At 45.2% G+C, this 19,486-nt stretch overlaps 2 protein-coding genes across 3 annotated transcripts in view; both read left to right on the forward strand.

Annotated features, from left to right (window-relative positions):
* NUP160 (nucleoporin 160) overlaps positions 1 to 7,182 on the forward strand; it is a 74,218-nt gene extending 67,036 nt beyond the window's left edge. Inside the window, exons 34-36 of the mRNA XM_023215617.3 lie at positions 1,804 to 1,929; positions 4,841 to 4,945; positions 6,099 to 7,182. Of these exons, the coding sequence (XP_023071385.1) occupies positions 1,804 to 1,929; positions 4,841 to 4,945; positions 6,099 to 6,188 (321 nt within the window). The 3' untranslated portion in view covers positions 6,189 to 7,182. The remainder of the gene's footprint in view (positions 1 to 1,803; positions 1,930 to 4,840; positions 4,946 to 6,098) is intronic.
* Positions 7,183 to 16,758: 9,576 nt separating this feature from the next.
* The window catches only part of FNBP4 (formin binding protein 4), a 53,436-nt gene continuing 50,708 nt past the window's right edge, over positions 16,759 to 19,486 (forward strand). The window contains exons 1-2 of one of the 2 annotated variants that reach the window (XM_026454104.2): positions 16,759 to 17,159; positions 18,894 to 18,986. In XM_026454104.2, coding sequence (XP_026309889.1) covers positions 16,934 to 17,159; positions 18,894 to 18,986 — 319 coding nt within the window. In that variant the 5' untranslated portion in view covers positions 16,759 to 16,933. The remainder of the gene's footprint in view (positions 17,160 to 18,893; positions 18,987 to 19,486) is intronic. The other variant, XM_026454105.2, reaches the window with a different exon arrangement.

A 19,486-nucleotide genomic window follows, 5' to 3' on the forward strand; every position in this document is an offset into this window, starting at 1 on the left:
CAGAGGCCGGGCGCGGTGGCTCAAGCCTGTAATCCCAGCACTTTGGGAGGCCGAGACGGGCGGATCACGAGGTCAGGAGATCGAGACCATCCTGGCTAACACGGTGAAACCCCGTCTCTACTAAAAAATACAAAAAAAAAACTAGCCGGGCGAGGTGGCGGGCGCCTGTAGTCCCAGCTACTCGGGAGGCTGAGGCAGGAGAATGGTGTGAACCCGGGAGGTGGACCTTGCAGTGAGCTGAGATCCGGCCACTGCACTCCAGCCTGGGCGACAGAGCAAGACTCCGTCTCAAAATATATATATATATATATATATATATATATATATATACACACACACACAGAAAAAGAAAAAGATGGGGTGATAACTTATGGGAACATATTGACTTACGTACTTTGAGAAGCTTTTCATCATAGCTAAAACCATAAGAACAATTCAGGTTCATTTCCACAGTACTACTGTGTATTTAGATTTGAAGTTTCATAGGTTAGTAATTAGGTTAATGACTACTATTATATTCACTGAACAGTGAGTTTATATTTAGAACAATGAGCATATGCATGACACAGGATTTACTATTCATACCTCAAAAAACCCACAGGAATGGGTGGAGTACTTTTCAAAGAATATAACAGTATGGCTGGTCTGAGTGTAGTGGTGTTCACAACTAATTGAGCACAACCAGTTTCCAATTGGTTCCTTCTCCACTCCCACTGTTTCACCTATTAAAAATCAAAAACGGGTTCTTAGACTGTCTGCATCAGAATTATTCAAATGGCAGGCTTCTTCAAAGTACAGATTCCTCATCCTAGATTTATATAATCAGATTATCTCAGGCTAGGAGCCAGAAATCTATGTTTTAAGAAGCTCCTAATTTGATTTTGATGCATGCTAAAGTTTGAGAACTTCTGCATCTGAACTACCTTGAGTAGGACAAGGAAAGAGAAAATCTAAAGGTTAAAATCAGGAAAGTTGTTTTGTTTTGTTTTGTTTTGTTTTGTTTAAGGTAGAAAGGAGGCCGGGCACGGTGACTCACGCCTGTAAACCCAGCACTTTGGAAGGCCAAGGCAGGCAGATCACCTGAGGTCAGGAGTTCGAGACCAGCCTGGCCAACATGGTGAAACCCCATCTCCACTAAAAATACAAAAATTAGCTGAGTTTGATGGTGCGTGCCTGTAATCTCAGCTACTCCAGAGGTGGAGGTTACAGTGATCTGAGGTTGCACCACTGTCCTCCAGCCTGGGCGACAGAGCAAGACTCTGTCTCGAAATAAATAAATAAATAAGAAAATAGGGAAGGCAGCTAAAATGGTAAAGGTAAGATTGATCAAATCGGAATATAGAAAGCATACTTAATTAATAGAGCTCTTCCAAATAGAGACTTCAAATTTAAAGTTGGTGATTCTTTGAACGTATTTTGCATTTGTCATTCATATATTTCTTATTATGTGAATATATTTTCACTTTAGTATTCAGGGAAAGTTTGTTGATTTTACAACTGTGGAAGCTGAAGTAGAAAGAAGTTAAAGTATGTCTTAGGTCATAAAACAGGGGAAGAAGGCTATTTAACAGATAGGGCCTCCCAAACTGCCTAAAAGTAACAGCTCTTAGGAATTCACCTTTTTTTTTTCCTAACTCCCCAAATTTGTTATCAGCTCTTATCCTGAGATATAGATGAGTAAACCAAGCCACTGGTTTAATTATGTTGAGAAATACGAATGTTAGGGAATCAGCCACTCAGCGTTCTTTGGTCAGTACTCAAGTAAGAGGGAAATACATATTCTTAATCACCGACTTTTCACAGAAGGTTGACGCTGCTGAATTACTTCGTTTATACTTAAACTATGACCTTTTAGAAGAAGCTGTGGATTTGGTGTCAGAATATGTGGATGCTGTATTGGGTAAAGGACATCAATACTTCGGAATTGAGGTAGGCATATACAAATGGTCCCCAATTTACAATGGTTTGACTTACGATTTTTCAACTTTACAATGGTTTGAAAGTGATGAACGTTTATGAGAAACCATACTTTAAAATACTCATGGCTGGACACAGTGACTCACGCCTATAATCCCAGCACTTTGGGAGGCCGAGGTGGACAGATGCCTGAGGTCAGGAGTTCGAAACCAGCCTGGCCAACATGGTGAAGCCCCGTCTCTACTAAAAATACAAAAATTAGCCAGACGCAGTGGTGCGCACCTGTAATCCCAGCTACTCAGGAGGCCGAGGCAGGAGAATCACTTGAACCTGGGAGGCAGAGGTTGCAGTGAGCAGAGATCACACCACTGCACTCCAGCCTGGGCAACAGAGCGAGACTCTGTCTCAAAAATAAATAAATAAATAAAATACTCATACAACCGTTCAGTTTTTCACTTGCAGTACAATATTCAATAAATTACACAAGATACTCAACAGTGTATTATAAAGTAGGCTTTCTGTTAGATGATTTTGCCCAACTTTATAGGTCAACGTTAAGCATCCTGAGCACGGTTAAGTAGGCTGGGCTAAGCTGTAATGTTCATTAGGTTAGGTGTATTATATGCATTTTCAACCTATGATATTTTCAACTGATAATGGGTTTATTGGAAAACAAACCCATCATAAGTTGTGGAACATCTGTATAGTTGCATATATAGAGATATATATAGATAGATAGACATAGATAAATATATATATATATGTATTTTTTTTTTTTTTTTAACTGAGTCTTGCCCAGCTCCCAAGCTGGAGTGCAGTGGTGCAACCTCCGCTTACCCGCTCACTGCAGCCTCCGCCTCCCAGGTTCAAGTGATCCTCCTGCCTTAGCCTCCTGAGTAGCTGAGATTACAGGCACCTGCCACCACATCCAGCTAACTTTTTAATATTTTTAGTAGAGACAGGGTTTCACCATGTTGGCCAGGCTCGTCTTGGAACTTCTAACCTGAAGTTATCTATCCCCCTCGGGCTCCCAAAGTGCTGGGATTACCCACAGGAGCCACCACGTCCGGCCTAGGCATTTCCTTTTATTACCATGCTATGTAAGGTGAGAATCTGAGAGTAAATTGAATTATATATTAGTGTATTTAACCATTACTATCTGTAGTTATACAACTAAATATTGACACTCTAGGAATCTCTAGTCTCCTCTTTATAAAATAGGAATTTCATCTTTCTCTATCAAAATAATATGGCATTAGGATTCAGTGGAGAGAGGTAAACAAAATGGTATTGTGTGTATGCCGGGACTGTGTTAAGTCTCTACAAGCATTTTCTTATTTAATCCTTATAGCAGCCTTATGAGGGATGTTTTAATTTTATATTTTTTAACCCATGAGGGAACAGGCTTAGAGGTTATCACAGGCTCACACAGATGGTAAATATAATAGAAGAGCCAAGTCTAAATAAGTGTAGTTAACTATAGCTTCAACCCTCATGAAATCAGCCAGGTGCAACAGCTCACACTTGTAATCCTAGCACTTTGGGAGGTCAAGGTGGGAGGATCGTTTAAACCTCGGGGTTCAAGACCAGCCTTGGCAACATAGTGAGAACCTGTATCTACAAAATAGAAAAAAATTAGCTGGTCATGGTGGTGCGTGCCTGTCGTCCCAGCTATGTGGGAAGCTGAGGTGGGAAGATCACATAAGCCCTGGAGGTTGAGAGTACAGTGAGCTGTGATCATGCCACTACACTCCAGCCTGAGTGACAGAGTGAGACCCTGTCTCAAAAAAAAGAGAAAGTTGACATGAAATTATTATTATTTTTTTTAATTTTTATTTTTTATCCAAGATGGAGTCTCGCTCTGTCACCCAGGCTTGAGTGCAGTGGCATGATCTCAGCTCACTGCAACCTCCATCTCCCGGGTTCAAGCAATTCTTCAGCCTCAGCCTCCCGAATAGCTGGGACTACAAGTGCCTGCCACCGCACCCAGCTAATTTTTGTATTTTTAGTAGGGATGGGGTTTCACCATATTGGCTAGGCTGGTCTTGAACTCCTGACCTTGTGATCCGCCCACCTTGGCCTCCCAAAACGCTGGGATTATAGGCCCAGCCGACAAGAATTTTTAAATACATTTAATTTAACCAAAAAAATGACAAGTTTCCCAGTTGGAGAAAAGAGGGTTCCCATTGTGTGCATGCACATGTATACACACAGTTTCTTGTGGGGAATAAAAAAGCATTTTATTTGGCCAGGCGCAGTGGCTCACTTTGGGAGGCCAAGGCAGGTGGATCACTTGAGGCCAGGAGTTCGAGACCAGCCTGGCCAACATGGTGAAACCCCATCTCTACTAAAAATAAAAATAAAGGCCGGGCGCGGTGGCTCAAGCCTGTAATCCCAGCACTTTGGGAGGCCAAGACGGGTGGATCACGAGGTCAGGAGATCGAGACCATCCTGGCTAACACGGTGAAACCCCGTCTCTACTAATAAAATACAAAAATCTAGCCGGGCGAGGTGGCGGGCGCCTGTAGTCCCAGCTACTCAGGAGGCTGAGGCAGGAGAATGGCGGGAACCCGGGAGGCGGAGCTTGCAGTGAGCTGAGATCCGGCCACTGCACTCCAGCCTGGGTGATAGAGCGAGACTCCGTCTCAACAAAAAAAATAAATAAATAAATTAGGCATGCTGGTGCACATCTGTAGTCCAGCTACTCGGGGGACGCTGAGGCACAGAATCGCTTGAGCCCAGGAGGCGGAGGTTGCAGTGAGCTGAGATCGTGCCACTGCACTCAGCCTGGGCGACAGAGTGAGACCGTCTCAAAAAAAAAAAAAAAAGGGGGCATTTCATTCTACAGAGTCCTATGAAAGCAACTACATAGAAGAAATGGTACACTTTGCAGACTGTTTTCAAATAAACATTTTCCTTTTAGTTTCCACTGTCCGCAACAGCCCCAATGGTGTGGCTTCCATACTCCTCTATTGATCAGCTTCTCCAGGCTCTGGGGGAGAACAGTGCCAACAGTCACAACATCGCAGTAAGTCAGCCCTTTCATGAGATGTCTTCTGTAAGCCCCTGCACTAGCAGTTACACTTTCCAGCTTGATCTTCCATTCTCTGGGATTAGAAAGAGAGGGCAAAAGCCTATTTTTGGCCCTTAGCAAACTGCCCAATCCCTTTATAGATAAGGCAAAGGATCTAAGCAATAGGGTTGAGAAAACGTAATGAGGAACTGTGTGTTAATTATACAGAGACAAATGGCAAGGAAGTCGGTCCATCCTTTCAAGGGTTTAGTTTGGTAGGGCAGACCCTACAGGCAGGTACTTGAAATACAGTGTGATAGGCCGGGCACGGGTGGCTCACACCTGTAATCCCAGCACTTTGGGAGGCTGAGACAGGCAGATCACCTGAGAGGTCAGGAGTTCGAGACCAGCTTTGCCAACATGGTGAAACCCCGTTTCTACTAAATATACAAAAATCAGCTGGACATGGTGGCGGGAGCCTGTAATCCCAGCTACTCGGGAGGCTGAGGCAGGAGAATCGCTTGAACCTGGGAGGCGGAGGTTCCAGTGAGCCGAGATTGCACCACTGCACTCCAGCCTAGATGGCAGAGTGAGACTCCATTTCCCCCACCCCCCAAAAAAGAAAGAAATACAGTGTGATAAATTATCACTGTCCTGAGGGAAGCTGGCATATACAACAACATTTCTCAGGAGTCATATATTTGCTCTGCTTGCCTTAACATAAAAAACAATAAGTAGTGTTTCCTTTGCTCAGAGTCATTATAGTGATGGCTTATTTTGTTTACCAGTGAGATAGAGTGCTTCCTGAGCCTATCTAAAATATTAGTTCTGTATTTCACTTGGCAGCTAATAACTAGTTACATCAGATGCAGCATCTCTGGTTCTGAGAAAAGAGCTAGTCATCCTTTTATTAGAAATACTGGTACGATTTCCATACTTAGAAAATTCATTCAGAAAATGAGATTGAAATGTTGTATGTAACAGAGAGGCCTAGTTTTATCAGTAGAGTCACAGAGGAGAGTCCTATACCAAATGGTGATTTTATGAAGCAGAGTGGCTAACATCTTTAGAAGGAGGAATCTGCTTGTTGAAGTCAAAGTGATTAATAACTTCAGTCTTTTTCCATTGTTGAGCTGTTCTGTAATGTTCTCCTTCTTTTCTCTTACAGCTGTCCCAGAAGATACTTGACAAATTGGAGGACTACCAGCAAAAAGTTGATAAGGCAACACGGGATTTATTGTATCGTCGGACCTTGTGATCCAGATTGTTACCTAGCCTTTGTAACCGCTTGGTGCCTCTTAGGGCTTAAGACTACCCTACAGGAACCCTGTACTCAAGGCCAATTTTTGTAACTCTAAATGATGTGTACAACATTCAAGTCTGCATTCTGCACAAGATAGGAGGGCAGAAGAGTCAGAGGACCCTGTGCTTGCTGGTGGTGCTAACACAATTTCTGGTGTTCAACCTTGGTCTCAAATAGCTGCTTTTGTATATGATCCACAAGCTTTTTTAGAGTTTATATTTTTTTAAACTACCGAAGACATTCATTATCTGCAAATTAAGACCCACGTTCACTTTCCAAAATAGCTGAGGGTTGTTGGCTTGTTGTAGCTGACCACCAAAAGCAATCACTGCAGATCTTTTAATTCTTCCCTATCACCTTTTGTATTTTAATGCAATTATTTTCGTCCAGAACTGACATGTATTTTCTGTATTGTACACAAAGGCTAATAATTTTGCATACTCTTATTTATTTTGGAGGTTTTGTATGATCTTCAATCAAGTATTAAATAATTTGCCTAGATTAAGCCTAAAATGATGACCAGCTAATTAAAGAAAATATTTTGAATCTGGTTCTGAGCTAAAGTTAATTTTTAGCTAAGAAAAAATTGGAAATCCATCATCTATAATAACAACAGATTCTCAGAGTAAATTGTTAACTTCTATGATTTATGATAATCAAGCTGGACTTGATCATACAAGTTAGTCTCATGATGTATTGGACCAAAATATAAACTTCATTGGTCAGATTCAGAAGCATTCATGCTCACAAGTTTTGTGAAAGTGAAAAATAATAAAATCATCTTGGATTTTATTCTATATATTAAAATTTATCTTTTAAGGAAACAATCTGTATACTACTTGCTTGTATAGCCTTTTGACCCTTGAGTTTTTCATAAGCCTTTAATTTTTATACTTTCAATACCATATTTACATTATATGTTTTAATTAACAATGTGAGTTTCTCTGTGGTACTGTTGGTAGATGCTGAGGTGTGTGATTCTTTTTTTTTTCATTTTAGCACTATGATTAATGTGAGGCATTTGGTGCAATTAGGGACTGAGAGAGCTCCTGTCCTCCTAGCTCTCTAAACCTGTGGCTTTCCACAACAGGAAGAAAGACATTTTGACCTATATACACATATATAAACAAAAGTTTCACAGAATTTGTATCCTCACCTACTGTGTATCCTGATGTTTTCACGAGTGACTAATGGATCATAACCCATAGTATGAAAACATCAAGGGCCAGGTGTGGTGGCTTACTCCTATAATCCCAAGCAGAGACAGGCGGATCACTTGAGATCAGGAGTTCAAGACCAACATGGCAAAACCACATCTTTCAAAAAAAAAATTAGCTGGTCGTGGTGGTGCGTACTTGTAGTCCCAACTACTACAGGGACTGAGGCAGAAAGATGACTTGAGTCTGGGAGGTAGAGGTTGCAGTGAGCCTTGAGCATGCCACTGCACTCCAGCCTGGGCGACAGTGAGACAAAGCCCTATTGTAGCCATCTCTGGAGAGCAAGAAGTAGTGAGAGACTAGCCCTATTCCAGAACCCCCCCCCCCCCCCCCCCACACACACACACCATTGGTGTTGCTGATCAATGCAGTGGTTTCCATGGTGGCAGTTCACAAGATGCTGACCAGCTTTTCCTGTGCTTGTTTAGGTTCAAGGCCTAGAACCCATGCTCAACCCAGCCCAGCTCTTCTGTCCATTGTCTTCTACCTTCCTCATTTTGAGTCCCAACCAGAACAGAGCATGCTCCCATCCTTCCACTTCACTTTTCTCACAGCTTTGAGTCTGCTTTTTTTTTTTTTTGTCAGACCGAGTTTCATTCTTATTACCCATGCTGGAGTACAGCAGCATGATCTCAGCTCACCACAACCTCTGCCTCTTGGGTTCAAGTGATTCTCCTGCCTCAGCCTCCCGAGAAGCTGGGATTACAGGCATGTGCCACCACGCCTGGCTAATTTTGTTTTTTTAGTAGAGACGAGGGTTTTCCATGTTGGGCAGGCTGGTCTTGAACTCCCAACCTCAGGTGATCTGCCCACCTCAGCCTCCCAAAGTGCTGGGATTACAGGGGAATTGCAACAGAGAAACAGTTGTGCAGTGTAGGGCGCAGCGCCTCACGCCTGTAATCCCAGCACTTTGGGAGGCCAAGGCAGGCGGATCACAAGATCAGGAGTTTGAGACTAACCTGATCAACATGGTGAAACCCCGGGCCTTTACTTTAAAAAAAAAAAAAAAAAAAAAAACCGCCAGGTGTGGTGGCGGGCGCCTGTAATCCCATCTACTCAGGAGGCTGAGGCAGAAGAATAGCTTGAATCTGGGAGGCGGAGGTTGCAGTGAGCCGAGATTGTGCCACTGCACTCCAGGATGGGCAACAAGAGTGAAATTCTGTCTCAAAAAAAAAAAAAAGTAATTCACGCAGAGCCAGCTGTGCAGGAGACTGGAGTTTTATTATTACTCAAATCAGTCTCCCCGAAAACTCAGGGATCAGAGTTTTTAAGGAGAATTTGGTGGGTAGGGGGGCCAGTGAATCAGGAGTGCTGATTGGTTGGCTTGGGGATGAGCTCATAGGGAGTCAAAGCTGTTCTCTTCTGCTGAGTCAGTTCCTGTGGGGGGTGCACAGAACTGGTTGGCAGGTCCAGGTGGGGCCATCTGGTTGAGAGAAATGAAAAATCTGAAAAGACATCTCAAAAGGCCCATTTTAGGTTCACAATAGTGATGTTACCTTCAAGAATAATTAGGGAAGTTTCAAATCTTATGACTTCCAGAAAAATGGCTGGTAATATTTAGAAATCCAGCCCCTCTCACTTTGTGAGAGGCCTTTGTGATGGCATTTGTTTTACAAGAACAGTTTACCGGCCGGGCGCGGTGGCTCAAGCCTGTAATCCCAGCACTTTGGGAGGCCGAGACGGGCGGATCACGAGGTCAGGAGATCGAGACCATCCTGGCTAACACGGTGAAACCCCGTCTCTACTAAAAAATACAAAAAACTAGCCGGGCGAGGTGGCAGGCGCCTGTAGTCCCAGCTTACTCGGGAGGCTGAGGCAGGAGAATGGCGTGAACCCGGGAGGCGGAGCTTGCAGTGAGCTGAGATCTGGCCACTGCACTCCAGCCTGGGCGACAGAGCGAGACTCCGTCAAGGAAAAAAAAAAAAAAAAAAGAACAGTTTACCTTTTTGGGAAGGACCGTTACATAAACTATACACTAAATTCCTTCCCAAAGGTATTTTGGCCTATGTCTAGGAATGAATGAACAAGGACAGTTGAGAGGTTAGAAGCACGATAGGGTCAGTTAGGTCTGACACCTTTCACTGTCATCATTTTCTGAGTTAAGACTTTGGCAAAGACAGTTTCATAACCAGTCTAGCCTGAAAAATGCATTTTATACCATTTTTTAATTTTTTCTCTTTTTTCCCTAGTTTCAATATGTAACCTTGAAGCTTACTGCAGAAATCTTTTTTCTTCTCCTTAGTCTTAAAATACAGCCTTGAAATGTACTTTCTTTGAAATATGTTCCTCCCTTTCTCACCATACACTCCATTATACCATGCACATTTATCTAACTGCATGCTTATATCTAATTATGTGCTTACCCAGGGGCTAATCTCGAGATCAAGCATGGAGACCCAGTTACAAAAATCCAGAGATTACCTCGAGGTAGTTAGTCTACAATACCACCTGGCCATTGTTGAGATGACACCAGTGCCTGCATTCCAGGTGACTGAGACCCAAGATAGCCACCAAAATGAGACACACGGACCTTGTACTCAGCACACCTCCTGCACGCCACCAATACCGTTTCCCTTTTTAAACCCTTGCCTTCTCCCCAGAAATTTGAAGTGGTTCCTTTGGATGTGAATCTAGCCATTTCCCCATTGCTAGTTTTGGTAAATTTCTTTCTACCATACCTTGCTGTTGTTTTGGGGCTCTCCAAGTGGCGAGCCACCAGACCTGCACTTACATAAGTATGATTACTATACTTAATCATACTGTATTGTACACTTGAAATTTGCTAAGATAATATATCTTAAGGCTTCTCACCATACACAAACCAAAAGGTAACTATATGAGGTGATGGATATGTTAATTAACTTTGTCAAAAGACAAATTGCAACAAATTTAAAGATTTGTTTTTCTAGATGGAGTCTTGATCTGTCACCCAGGCTGGATGGGAGTGGAGCGATCTTGGCTCACTGCCAGCTCCGCCTCCCAGGTTCAAGCAATTCTCCTGCCTCAGCCTCTGGAGTAGCTGGGACTACAGGTGTGCACCACCACACTCGGCTAATTTTTGTATTCTTAGTAGAGATGGGATTTCACCATGTTGGCCAGGCTGGTCTCGAACTCTTGACCTTGTGATCCGCCCACCTCAGCCTCCCAAAGTGCTGCAATTATAGGCATGAGCCACTGCGTCTAGCCTAAAGATCTTAATTAGCTTTTATTTATCACTTGCGTGAATTGGGCAACACTTCCTTCCATAAAATAGAATGAATGTTCCAACAAGCTAAACAGAGGAGGATGGTCTTATAGACAGAAATGGGCTAAGGAAAGCAGAACACAACAAAACACAGCTTGGTGGCTTCCTTTTTTATTTAGGCAAGGTCTTGTTCTCACATCCCAGATGGATGGCAATGGCACAATCATGGCTCATTACAGCCTGGACCTCCAGGGCTCAATTGATTCTCCTGCCTCAGCCTTCAGAGTAGCTGGGACTACAGATGAATTTTTATTATTTTTTGTAGAGATGGAGTTTTGCCATGTTGAATAGGCTGGAGATGGTTTCAAAGTTACTTTCCTTGTAAAGGTTAAAACAGAGGGGATTTCCTCATGCTGACTAAAGCTGGCCTGTTTGGGGACTTGGCTATTATCTCTGTCTCCTGATTTCCTAGACGGTGACATAAACAACTTAATTTTTTTTTTTAATAGAGATGGGGTCTTGCTATGTTGCCCAGGCTGGTCTTGAAATCCTGAACTCAAGTGATCCTCCCACCTCAGCCTCCCAAAGTGCTGGGATTACAGGCATGAACCATCGTGTCCAGCCAAACAACTTCATTTTAGTTTAATGATATGGAACTCTAGCATGAGTAACTCCATTTGGGTATGGCCTGTTGGGGCCTGATACAGGAGCTCAGTCCAAAATAATGGCTTCCTGTAATTTTTTTTTTTTTAGACAGAGTTTTGCTCTTGTCGCCCAGGCTGGAGTGCAATGGCGTGATCTTAGTTCACTGCAATCTCCGCCTCCCAGGTTTAAGTGAGTCTCCTGCCTCAGCTTCCTGAGTACCTGAGATTACAGCTGCATGCCACCACACCCGGCTAATTTTTGTATTTTTAGTAGAGATGGTGTTTCACCACATTGGTCAGGCTGGTCTTGAACTCCAGACCTCAGGTGATCCACCTGCCTCTGCCTCCCGAAGTGCTGGGATTACACTGTTGCCAGGCTGGAGTGCAATGGCGTGATCTCGGCTCACTGCAACCTCCATCTCCCAGGTCCAAGTGATTCTCCTGTCTCAGCCTCCCGAGAGTAGCTGGGACGCAACCACGCCCAGCTAATTTTTGTATTTTTAGTAGAGACGGGGTTTCACCATGTTGGCCAGGATGGTCTCGATCTCTTGACCTTGTGATCTGCCTGCCTCGGCCTCCCAAAGTGCTGGGATTGCGGGATTACAGGCGTGAGCCACCGTGCCCATCCACCCTCCTATAAAGTTTATTGAATAACTGATTGTGGTAATCATTTCACTATGTATGTGTACATCAAATCACATTATATACCTTAAATATATACAATTTTTATCAATTATGCCTCTAATAAGCTAGGGAAAAAAGCCAATGGTTATCAACTCTGGCTAAGCATTAGAATAATCTAAGGAGCTTTTTAAAAAAGCAAGCTGGTTGCAGTGCATCACAACTATAATCCCAGCACTTTGGGAGGCTAAGGCAGATGGCTTGAGGCCAACAGTTTGAGTCTATCCTGGGAAACAAAACAAGACCCTGTCTTTACTTAAACTGGCAGCCGGGCATGGTAGCTCACAGCTGTAATCCCAGCACTTTGGGAGGCTGAGGCAGGTGGATCACCTGAGGTTCAGGAGTTTGAGACCAGCCATGGCCAACATGGTGAAACCCCATCTCTACTAAAAATACAAAAATTAGCCAGGCGTGGTGGCACACACCTGTAATCTCAGCTACTTGGGAGGCTGAGGCAGGAGAATCGCTTGAACCCAGGAGGCAGAGGTTGCAGTGAGCTGAGATTGCACCATTGCACTCCAGCCTGGGCAACAAGCATGAAACTCCATCTCAAAATAATACATAAACTGGCAAAGTGCAATGGCTCACGCTTGTAATCCCAATGCTTTGGGAGACTGAGATGGGTGGAAGGCTTGAACCCAGGAGTTCCAGACCAGCACACACAACATGGCAAAACCCTATCTCTACCAAAAATAAAAAATTAGCTGGGATTGGTGGCATGCACCTGTAGTCTCAGCTACTTGGAAGGCTGAGGTGAGAGGATCCCTTGAGCCTCAAGAGGAAAAGGCTGCAGCGAGCCATGATCATGCCATTGTACTCCAGCCTGGGCAACAGAGCAAGATCCTGTTTCAAATAATTACATTAAAATAAAGTACATTGATATAGGTCCTGCACTCCCACCCCACTCCAACCGGTTCGGATTTTTATATCGCTTTAATGCCCTCCAGATGGTTGAGAACCCTTGGTATAAGCATAAATAACCATCACCTCCAGAAATGTATGTTTCCTCCAAGGAAAACAGCCTTTCACATTTCTATACATTTTGGTTGAGCTCATAATCTCAACTTATTTCCAACCAGTTTTATAGTATTACCTGGACTTTTGTGTAGACAAAAGGATCATTAATAGTAATAATAGCTGCTGTCAGATAACAACTAATTGGGGCAGTGTTGCAGAGGCGGTAAAGGAACTTACCAAGACAGGTAAACAAAGGCAGATAGTATAAAAATACATTCCAAGGATGCAACAGGCAGGTCACTAAGAGAGGAGCTGATCACGAGACAAATGCTTGCTGGGGATTTTACAGAATGGTGCTTATGCTGGAGAGGGCTACATGCAGTATTTGATAATGCCAAGGTTGCACTGAGCTAACTTGCATTTTTCTATCAGCCAAGGTTCTGGTGATAAGTTGGGCATAGGAAGATTGTGAGTTACTTGCACAGGAGGACTATATGTCCTGGATCATGAAGAAAGGCAGACTTAGAGCTTATCTACTTTTTCTTTTCGTTCTCCCCTACTGCCAGCCTGACTCCTTTTCCCTTCTTAGGACTCCACAGCTACCAGTGTTTATTTTTTTCCAGGTGCAATGCAAAGGTCTTAGAACTATGATACAGGCCAGGCATGGTGGCTTACGCCTGTAATCCCAGCACTTTCAGAGGCCGAGGTGGGCGGATCACCTGAGGTCAGGAGTTTGAGACCAACCTGGCCAACATGGGGAAACCCTGTCCCTACTAAAAATACAAAAATTATCTGGACGTGGTAGCACGCACCTGGAGTCCCAGCTATTTGGGAGGCTAAGGCAGGATAATCACTTGAACCCGGGAGGCGGAGGTTGCAGTGAGCCGAGATCATGCCATTGTACTCCAGCCTGGTGACAGAGCAAGACTCCATCTCAAAAAACAAAAAAAAAACTATGATACAATTTAAACTTCACAACAACCCTATGGATCTATGGATACTAGTACTAATGCATTTTGTGGTTGCAGAAACAAGTTTAGGGATGTTAAGAAACTTGTCTAAGCCTTCGTATCTGGAAGGTGCTGAAGAAAAGTTTCAATCCAGATGTTTGGCTTCAAAGTTCCTATACAAAACTCCTTATTTTACTGTGTCTTTCATTAAATAAGTAGAAAATTGCTAACAGCTTTAAAACAGCAAATTCTTGGGGCCAGGCACAGTGGCTCACACCTGTAATCCTAGCACTCTTGGAAGCCAAGGCGGGTGGATTACCTGAAGTCAGTTTGAGCCCAGCCTGGCCAACATGGTGAAACCCCGTCTCTACTAAAAATACAAAAAATTAGTAGGGTGTGGTGGCGGGCACCTGTTATTCCAGCTACTCAGGAGTATTGCTGGAATACTTTTTAAATTGCTGGAATTTTTCTGAGGGAGGAGAATTGCTTGAACCCGGGAGGCAGAAGTTGCATTGAGCTGAGATCGTGCCATTGCACTCCAGCCTGGGTGACAAGAACAAAATTCCCTCTAAAAAAAAAAAATTAGGCCAGGCGCGGTGGCTCACGCCTGTAATCCCAGCACTTTGGGAGGCTGAGGCAGGCAGATCACTTGAGGTCAGGAGTTCAAGACCAGCCTGGCCAACATGGTGAAACCTCGTCTCTACTAAAAATACAAAAATTAGTGGGGGTGGTGGCATGCGCCTGTTGTCCCAACTACTTGGGAGGCTGAGGTGGGAGAATCACTTGAACCCACGAAGTGGAGGTTGCAGTGAGCCAAGATCATGCCACTGCTCTCCAACCTGGGCGACTCTGTATACAAAATAAAAATCTGTAATCTCAGCACTTTGGGAGGCCGAGGCGGACAGCTCATGAGTTCAGGAGATCTAGACCAGCCTGGCCAATATGGTGAAACCCCGTCTCTACTAAAATAAAAAAAATTAGCCAGGCAAGGTGGTGCACGCCTGTAGTCCCAGTTACTCAGGAGGCTGAGGCAGGGGAATCGCTTGAACCTGGGAGGCAAAGATTGCAGTGAGCCAAGATCATGCCACTGCACTCCAGCCTGGCAACACAGCGAAACTCTCTCAAAAATAAATTAATTAAAATTAAAATTAAAATATTAGGCCGGGCACGGTGGCTCATGCCTGTAATCCCAGTGCTTTGGGAGGCCAAGGCGGGTGCATCACCTGAGGTCGGGAGTTTGAGACCAGCCTGACCAATAATGGCAAAACCCTGTCTATACTAAAAATAAAAAAATTAGCCAGGCTTGGTGGTGGACACCTGTTATCTCAACTACTCAGGAGGCTGGGGCAGGAGAGTCACCTGAACCTGGAGGGCAGAAGCTGCAGTAAGTTGAAATTGCAACATTGCACTCCAGCCCGGGCGACTGAGCGAGACACCGTCTCAAAAAAAAAAAGAAAAGCTAGCCAGGCATGGTGGCACACACCACTGTAGTCCTAGCTACACGGTAAGTTGAGGCAAGAGGATGGCTTTAGCCCAGGAGTTTGAGGCTGCAGTGAGCTATGAACATGCCATGTTACCCCTACCTGTATGAGAGAGCAAGACACTTTTAAAAATAAAATTAGAAATAATCATTTTAAAAGGGAGTCAAATGCAATTCTACGTGTAAAGTGCTAGGTGACTGACACGTGGAGCTCAGTATGAGATATTTTTAGTGGGAACTGAGCTGCTGCGGATATAAAAATAAATACCACTCGCATTCCTTAGTTTAGGGGGGAGACGGATATAAAAATAAATACCACTCGCATTCCTTAGTTTAGAGGGGAGATGGATGTCAACAAGATGCCAAGTGCCAGGAAGCGGCTGGGCAGAAGTCACGCCTGCACTGCGTCTGCATTGCGCCTTGATGAAAGAATAAAAGACTTCCATCATGTGATGCAGCAATCATTCCAGTCAGTGCAAAGGAAAACAGGGAGGTGATGCTCCAAGTGGCGGGCTCCACAGGTAGAGGAGACAGGAGAGGGGACAGTGTTAAAGTAAGGGTAAATTAATTAAAGCAGGTTGACGATAGTAATGGTTAAAACTGGTAAGGTTCCTGTATTCCATCCCAACAATTTTAGGCTTTTTCCTTGTAGGTAGTGGAATATCTTGTGTTTTTTCCCAGCTAATAAGCGAGAAAATATGAGACATCTATTTGGGCTGTAAGAAATTACAAAAGCTTATAAAAGACCCACTGCTCTATTTAATGGTCAATACTATACCCAAAGTAAGCCACGACAATCAGGGTGAAACTTGGGGAAGGGCCCGGAAAACAGCACACCTTTCTTTTTTTACTTTTTTTGACACAGTCTCACTCTGTCGCCCAGGGTGGGGTGCAGTGGCGCGACATCGGCTCACTGCAACCTCTGCCGCCGGGTTCAAGCGATTTTCCTGCCTCAGTCTCCCGATTAGCTAGGATTACAGGCGCCTGCCACCGCGCCCGGCTACTCTTTTTGTATTTTTATTACAGACGGGGTTTCACCATCTTGGACAAGCTGGTCTTGAACTCCTGACCTCGTGATCCACCCGCCTGGGCCTCCCAAAGTGTTGGCATTGCAGGCGTGAGCGCGCTCGGCCCAGAAGCACACCTTCCTAGAAGACAAACAACATGGAACGCTCGACCGAGAATAGCTACAAGATGGAGGACAAGAGAGTAAAGAAAAGGCTCGGAGAAAGCGCATGGGTGGAACCCGACGGAAGTGGGGAAGTCATTCTAATTCAGGCTCTACCCCACTATTGGCTGGACACTCACCCTTTTTCCTTTTCCATTGGCCACGGGTCCCTTCTCTGGGTCAAAACAGCCAATCACCTAGCGCCGTGGGTAAGCCCGCCCTTTCTCCCGGAGACGAGGAGCCAGAAGAACCGAAGGGCCAGAGGCGCTTGCGCAAGCGCGCGCTCGGCCGGTTGAAAGCGGATCCGGGCTGGAGGCGGTGTCGCGGTGCATGAATATTGATTACGCGTCGCAGTGCCCAGCGCCCAGCGCCCGCCCCTCTCGGCCTCCAGACGCTCGCTGCTCGCGCTCGGGCTCGCGATGGGGAAGAAGTCCCGAGCGGTACCCGGCCGCAGGCCCATCCTGCAGCTTTCTCCGCCGGGTCCTCGGGGCAGCACGCCGGGCCGGGACCCGGAGCCGGAACCCGACACCGAGCCGGACTCAACGGCTGCGGTCCCCAGCCAGCCCGCCCCGGCGGCGGCGACGACCACCACCACCGCGGTGACTGCCGCCGCGGCCTCGGACAACTCGCCTTCAGAAGGCAAGGGTGCGCGGGGGGACCCGAACTCGAGCTCAGGGCTTGCGGCCTAGGCTCCTCAGGGCGCCTGGCGAGACCCAGCGAGGGAGGCTGGCGAGGTCGGCTTCTGAGGCCTGCCTGCTGCGGGACTGCAGGCGGGGCGGCCCTGGGCCCTGGGCCCCGGGCCGCAGAAGGGCCAGGCCAAGCCCGAGGCGCCATCTCTGGTGCGGGGCTTGCCCCAGGAACGTTTGAAATACGACCGAGGTTCGGACACCCTGAGTCTCCCAAACGCCCGGGGTCGGTTTTGGGTAATGCAGAGAGTGGATGTGAGGATGAGTTTCCGCGTGCGCGGCCTGTGACTGTGGACCAGGCCTTTCCACACGTCATCTGCCTCCTTTCGGTTTTGTCAAAACGGGGATAGAGACGTTTAGAAAAAGCTCTTTTTAATATTCCAGCCAGTAAGCATCCCTACACTAGCAAAACTCCTGGAGAAATGGAGCTGGTGGGTTTCTAAGTATTTGTGTGGTTCTCACCGGAGTGGTGCTTGGATTTAAAGTGACTGCGGGGCTAGGCACGGGAGGAGCCGCCACCGTTTCGGATGTTCAGAGATCACGCTGGGTCGTTAATTGCAAAAAATCCGCCAATAGCAGTGTTTGGTGTGTCTTGTAAAGGTCCTGTCATAGCCTGGAGAATACTTACTGTTTTTGTATGTATTTGTAAGTATTGCAGATGTAACTTTAAGAGTTTTGTATTTTCGAGACAAGGTTTCAGTCTGTCGTCCAGGCTGGAGTGCAGTGGCGCGATCTTGGGCTCACGGCAACCTCCACCTCCCGGGTTCAAGCGGTCTTCCCACCTTGGCCTCTTGGGTAGCTGGGACTACAGGATCGTGCCGCCATGCCCGACTAATTTTTGTATTTTCAGTAGAGACGGAGTTTCTTCGTGTTGCCTGGACTGGTCTCGAACTCCAGGGCTCAAGCGATCAGAACAGGCGAGAGCCACCTCATCCGGCCATGAAGCTGTATTAATAGTTTTTATTTACCATGATCAGAGCCTTCCCTTGATGTTGAAGTTTGTAGGCAGATGAAAGACTCCAGGGCGCGGTGGTTCGTGCCTGTAATCCCAGCACTTTGGGAGGCCAAGGTAGGCAGATCACTTGAGGTCAGGAGTTTGACCAGCCTGGGCGACAAGAGCGAAACTCCATCTCATCAAACAAAAAAAAAGATTCCAGCTCTGTGTGTTTATCATCTCCCAATTATTTGGGTCAGCAAAATGTCCTTTTTTTTTTTTTGAGATGAATTCACCCTCTGTGGCCCAGGCTGCAGTAACCTCTCCCTCCTGGGTTCAAGCGATCCTCCTGCCTCAGCCTCTGGAGTAGCTGGAATTACAGGCGAGTGCCACCACGCCCAGCTACTTTTTATTTTTTTAATTTTTTTGTATTTTTAGTAGAGGTGGGGTTTCACCATGGTGGCCAGACTGGTCTTGAACCCCTGACCTCAAGTGACACCCCCCGCCCCCGTCTTGGCCTCCCAAAGTGCTGGGATTACAGGTGCGAGCCCAGCCGAAATGCACTTTTTTTAAATTGGTGGAACCTAGAGCTGAAAGGTTAAATGAATGGTTGATTTGTTACCTCTAGTGTTTTCTCTGGAATCTGACTACAGTTTTCCTTTTTTTTTTTTTCTAATCCAGATGTGATTTGTCACCTCTAGTGTTTTCTCTGGTCTGGAATCTGACTACAGTTTTCTTTTTTTTTTTTTTCTAATCCAGATGAACAGGAAGCGGTGCAGGAGGTTCCTAGAGTTGTTCAGAATCCTCCAAAACCAGTCATGACCACTAGACCCACAGCTGTTAAAGCAACAGGTATGGTTTGGTTTTGTTTTTTACATTTTTTCTCGCACGTCCTTCATTAAAGTCAAGTTGGGTTTGTACATAGAATGTTTTGTTGAATGCTTTACAGTTGCTAACATTATTTCTCCCAAAAATATGATTTAAAATTTTTTTGTTTGTGAGAGAATGTTGATGTATATACACTTTGACCAGTGCAAAATTTGTTGTTTTTCTTTACCCAAAACCTTTTTTACTATTTGTTTCCCTGATGCTGTTTTATAACTAGTTTTCTGGTCCTCCCACTAGCTTGGTGTTTATTAGGCATGCCAACTCCTATTTCTTTTCTAACACTCTGGCTTGATTGGTTACCTAACAAATATTGGTGGACCTGGAAATCGATCTTATTAAATATTTTGAAGTACAAATGAATGCCGTAGTTGCAACAGTGGTTTTGTATACAAACCTGGGTTCAATTCATCACTCTGGCATTCACACTTAGACTTTGGGACAATTACTAATTGGGTTGAACCTCA

Source organism: Piliocolobus tephrosceles, chromosome 13 (genome assembly GCF_002776525.5).
Source record: "Piliocolobus tephrosceles isolate RC106 chromosome 13, ASM277652v3, whole genome shotgun sequence".
Taxonomy (NCBI): domain Eukaryota; kingdom Metazoa; phylum Chordata; class Mammalia; order Primates; family Cercopithecidae; genus Piliocolobus; species Piliocolobus tephrosceles.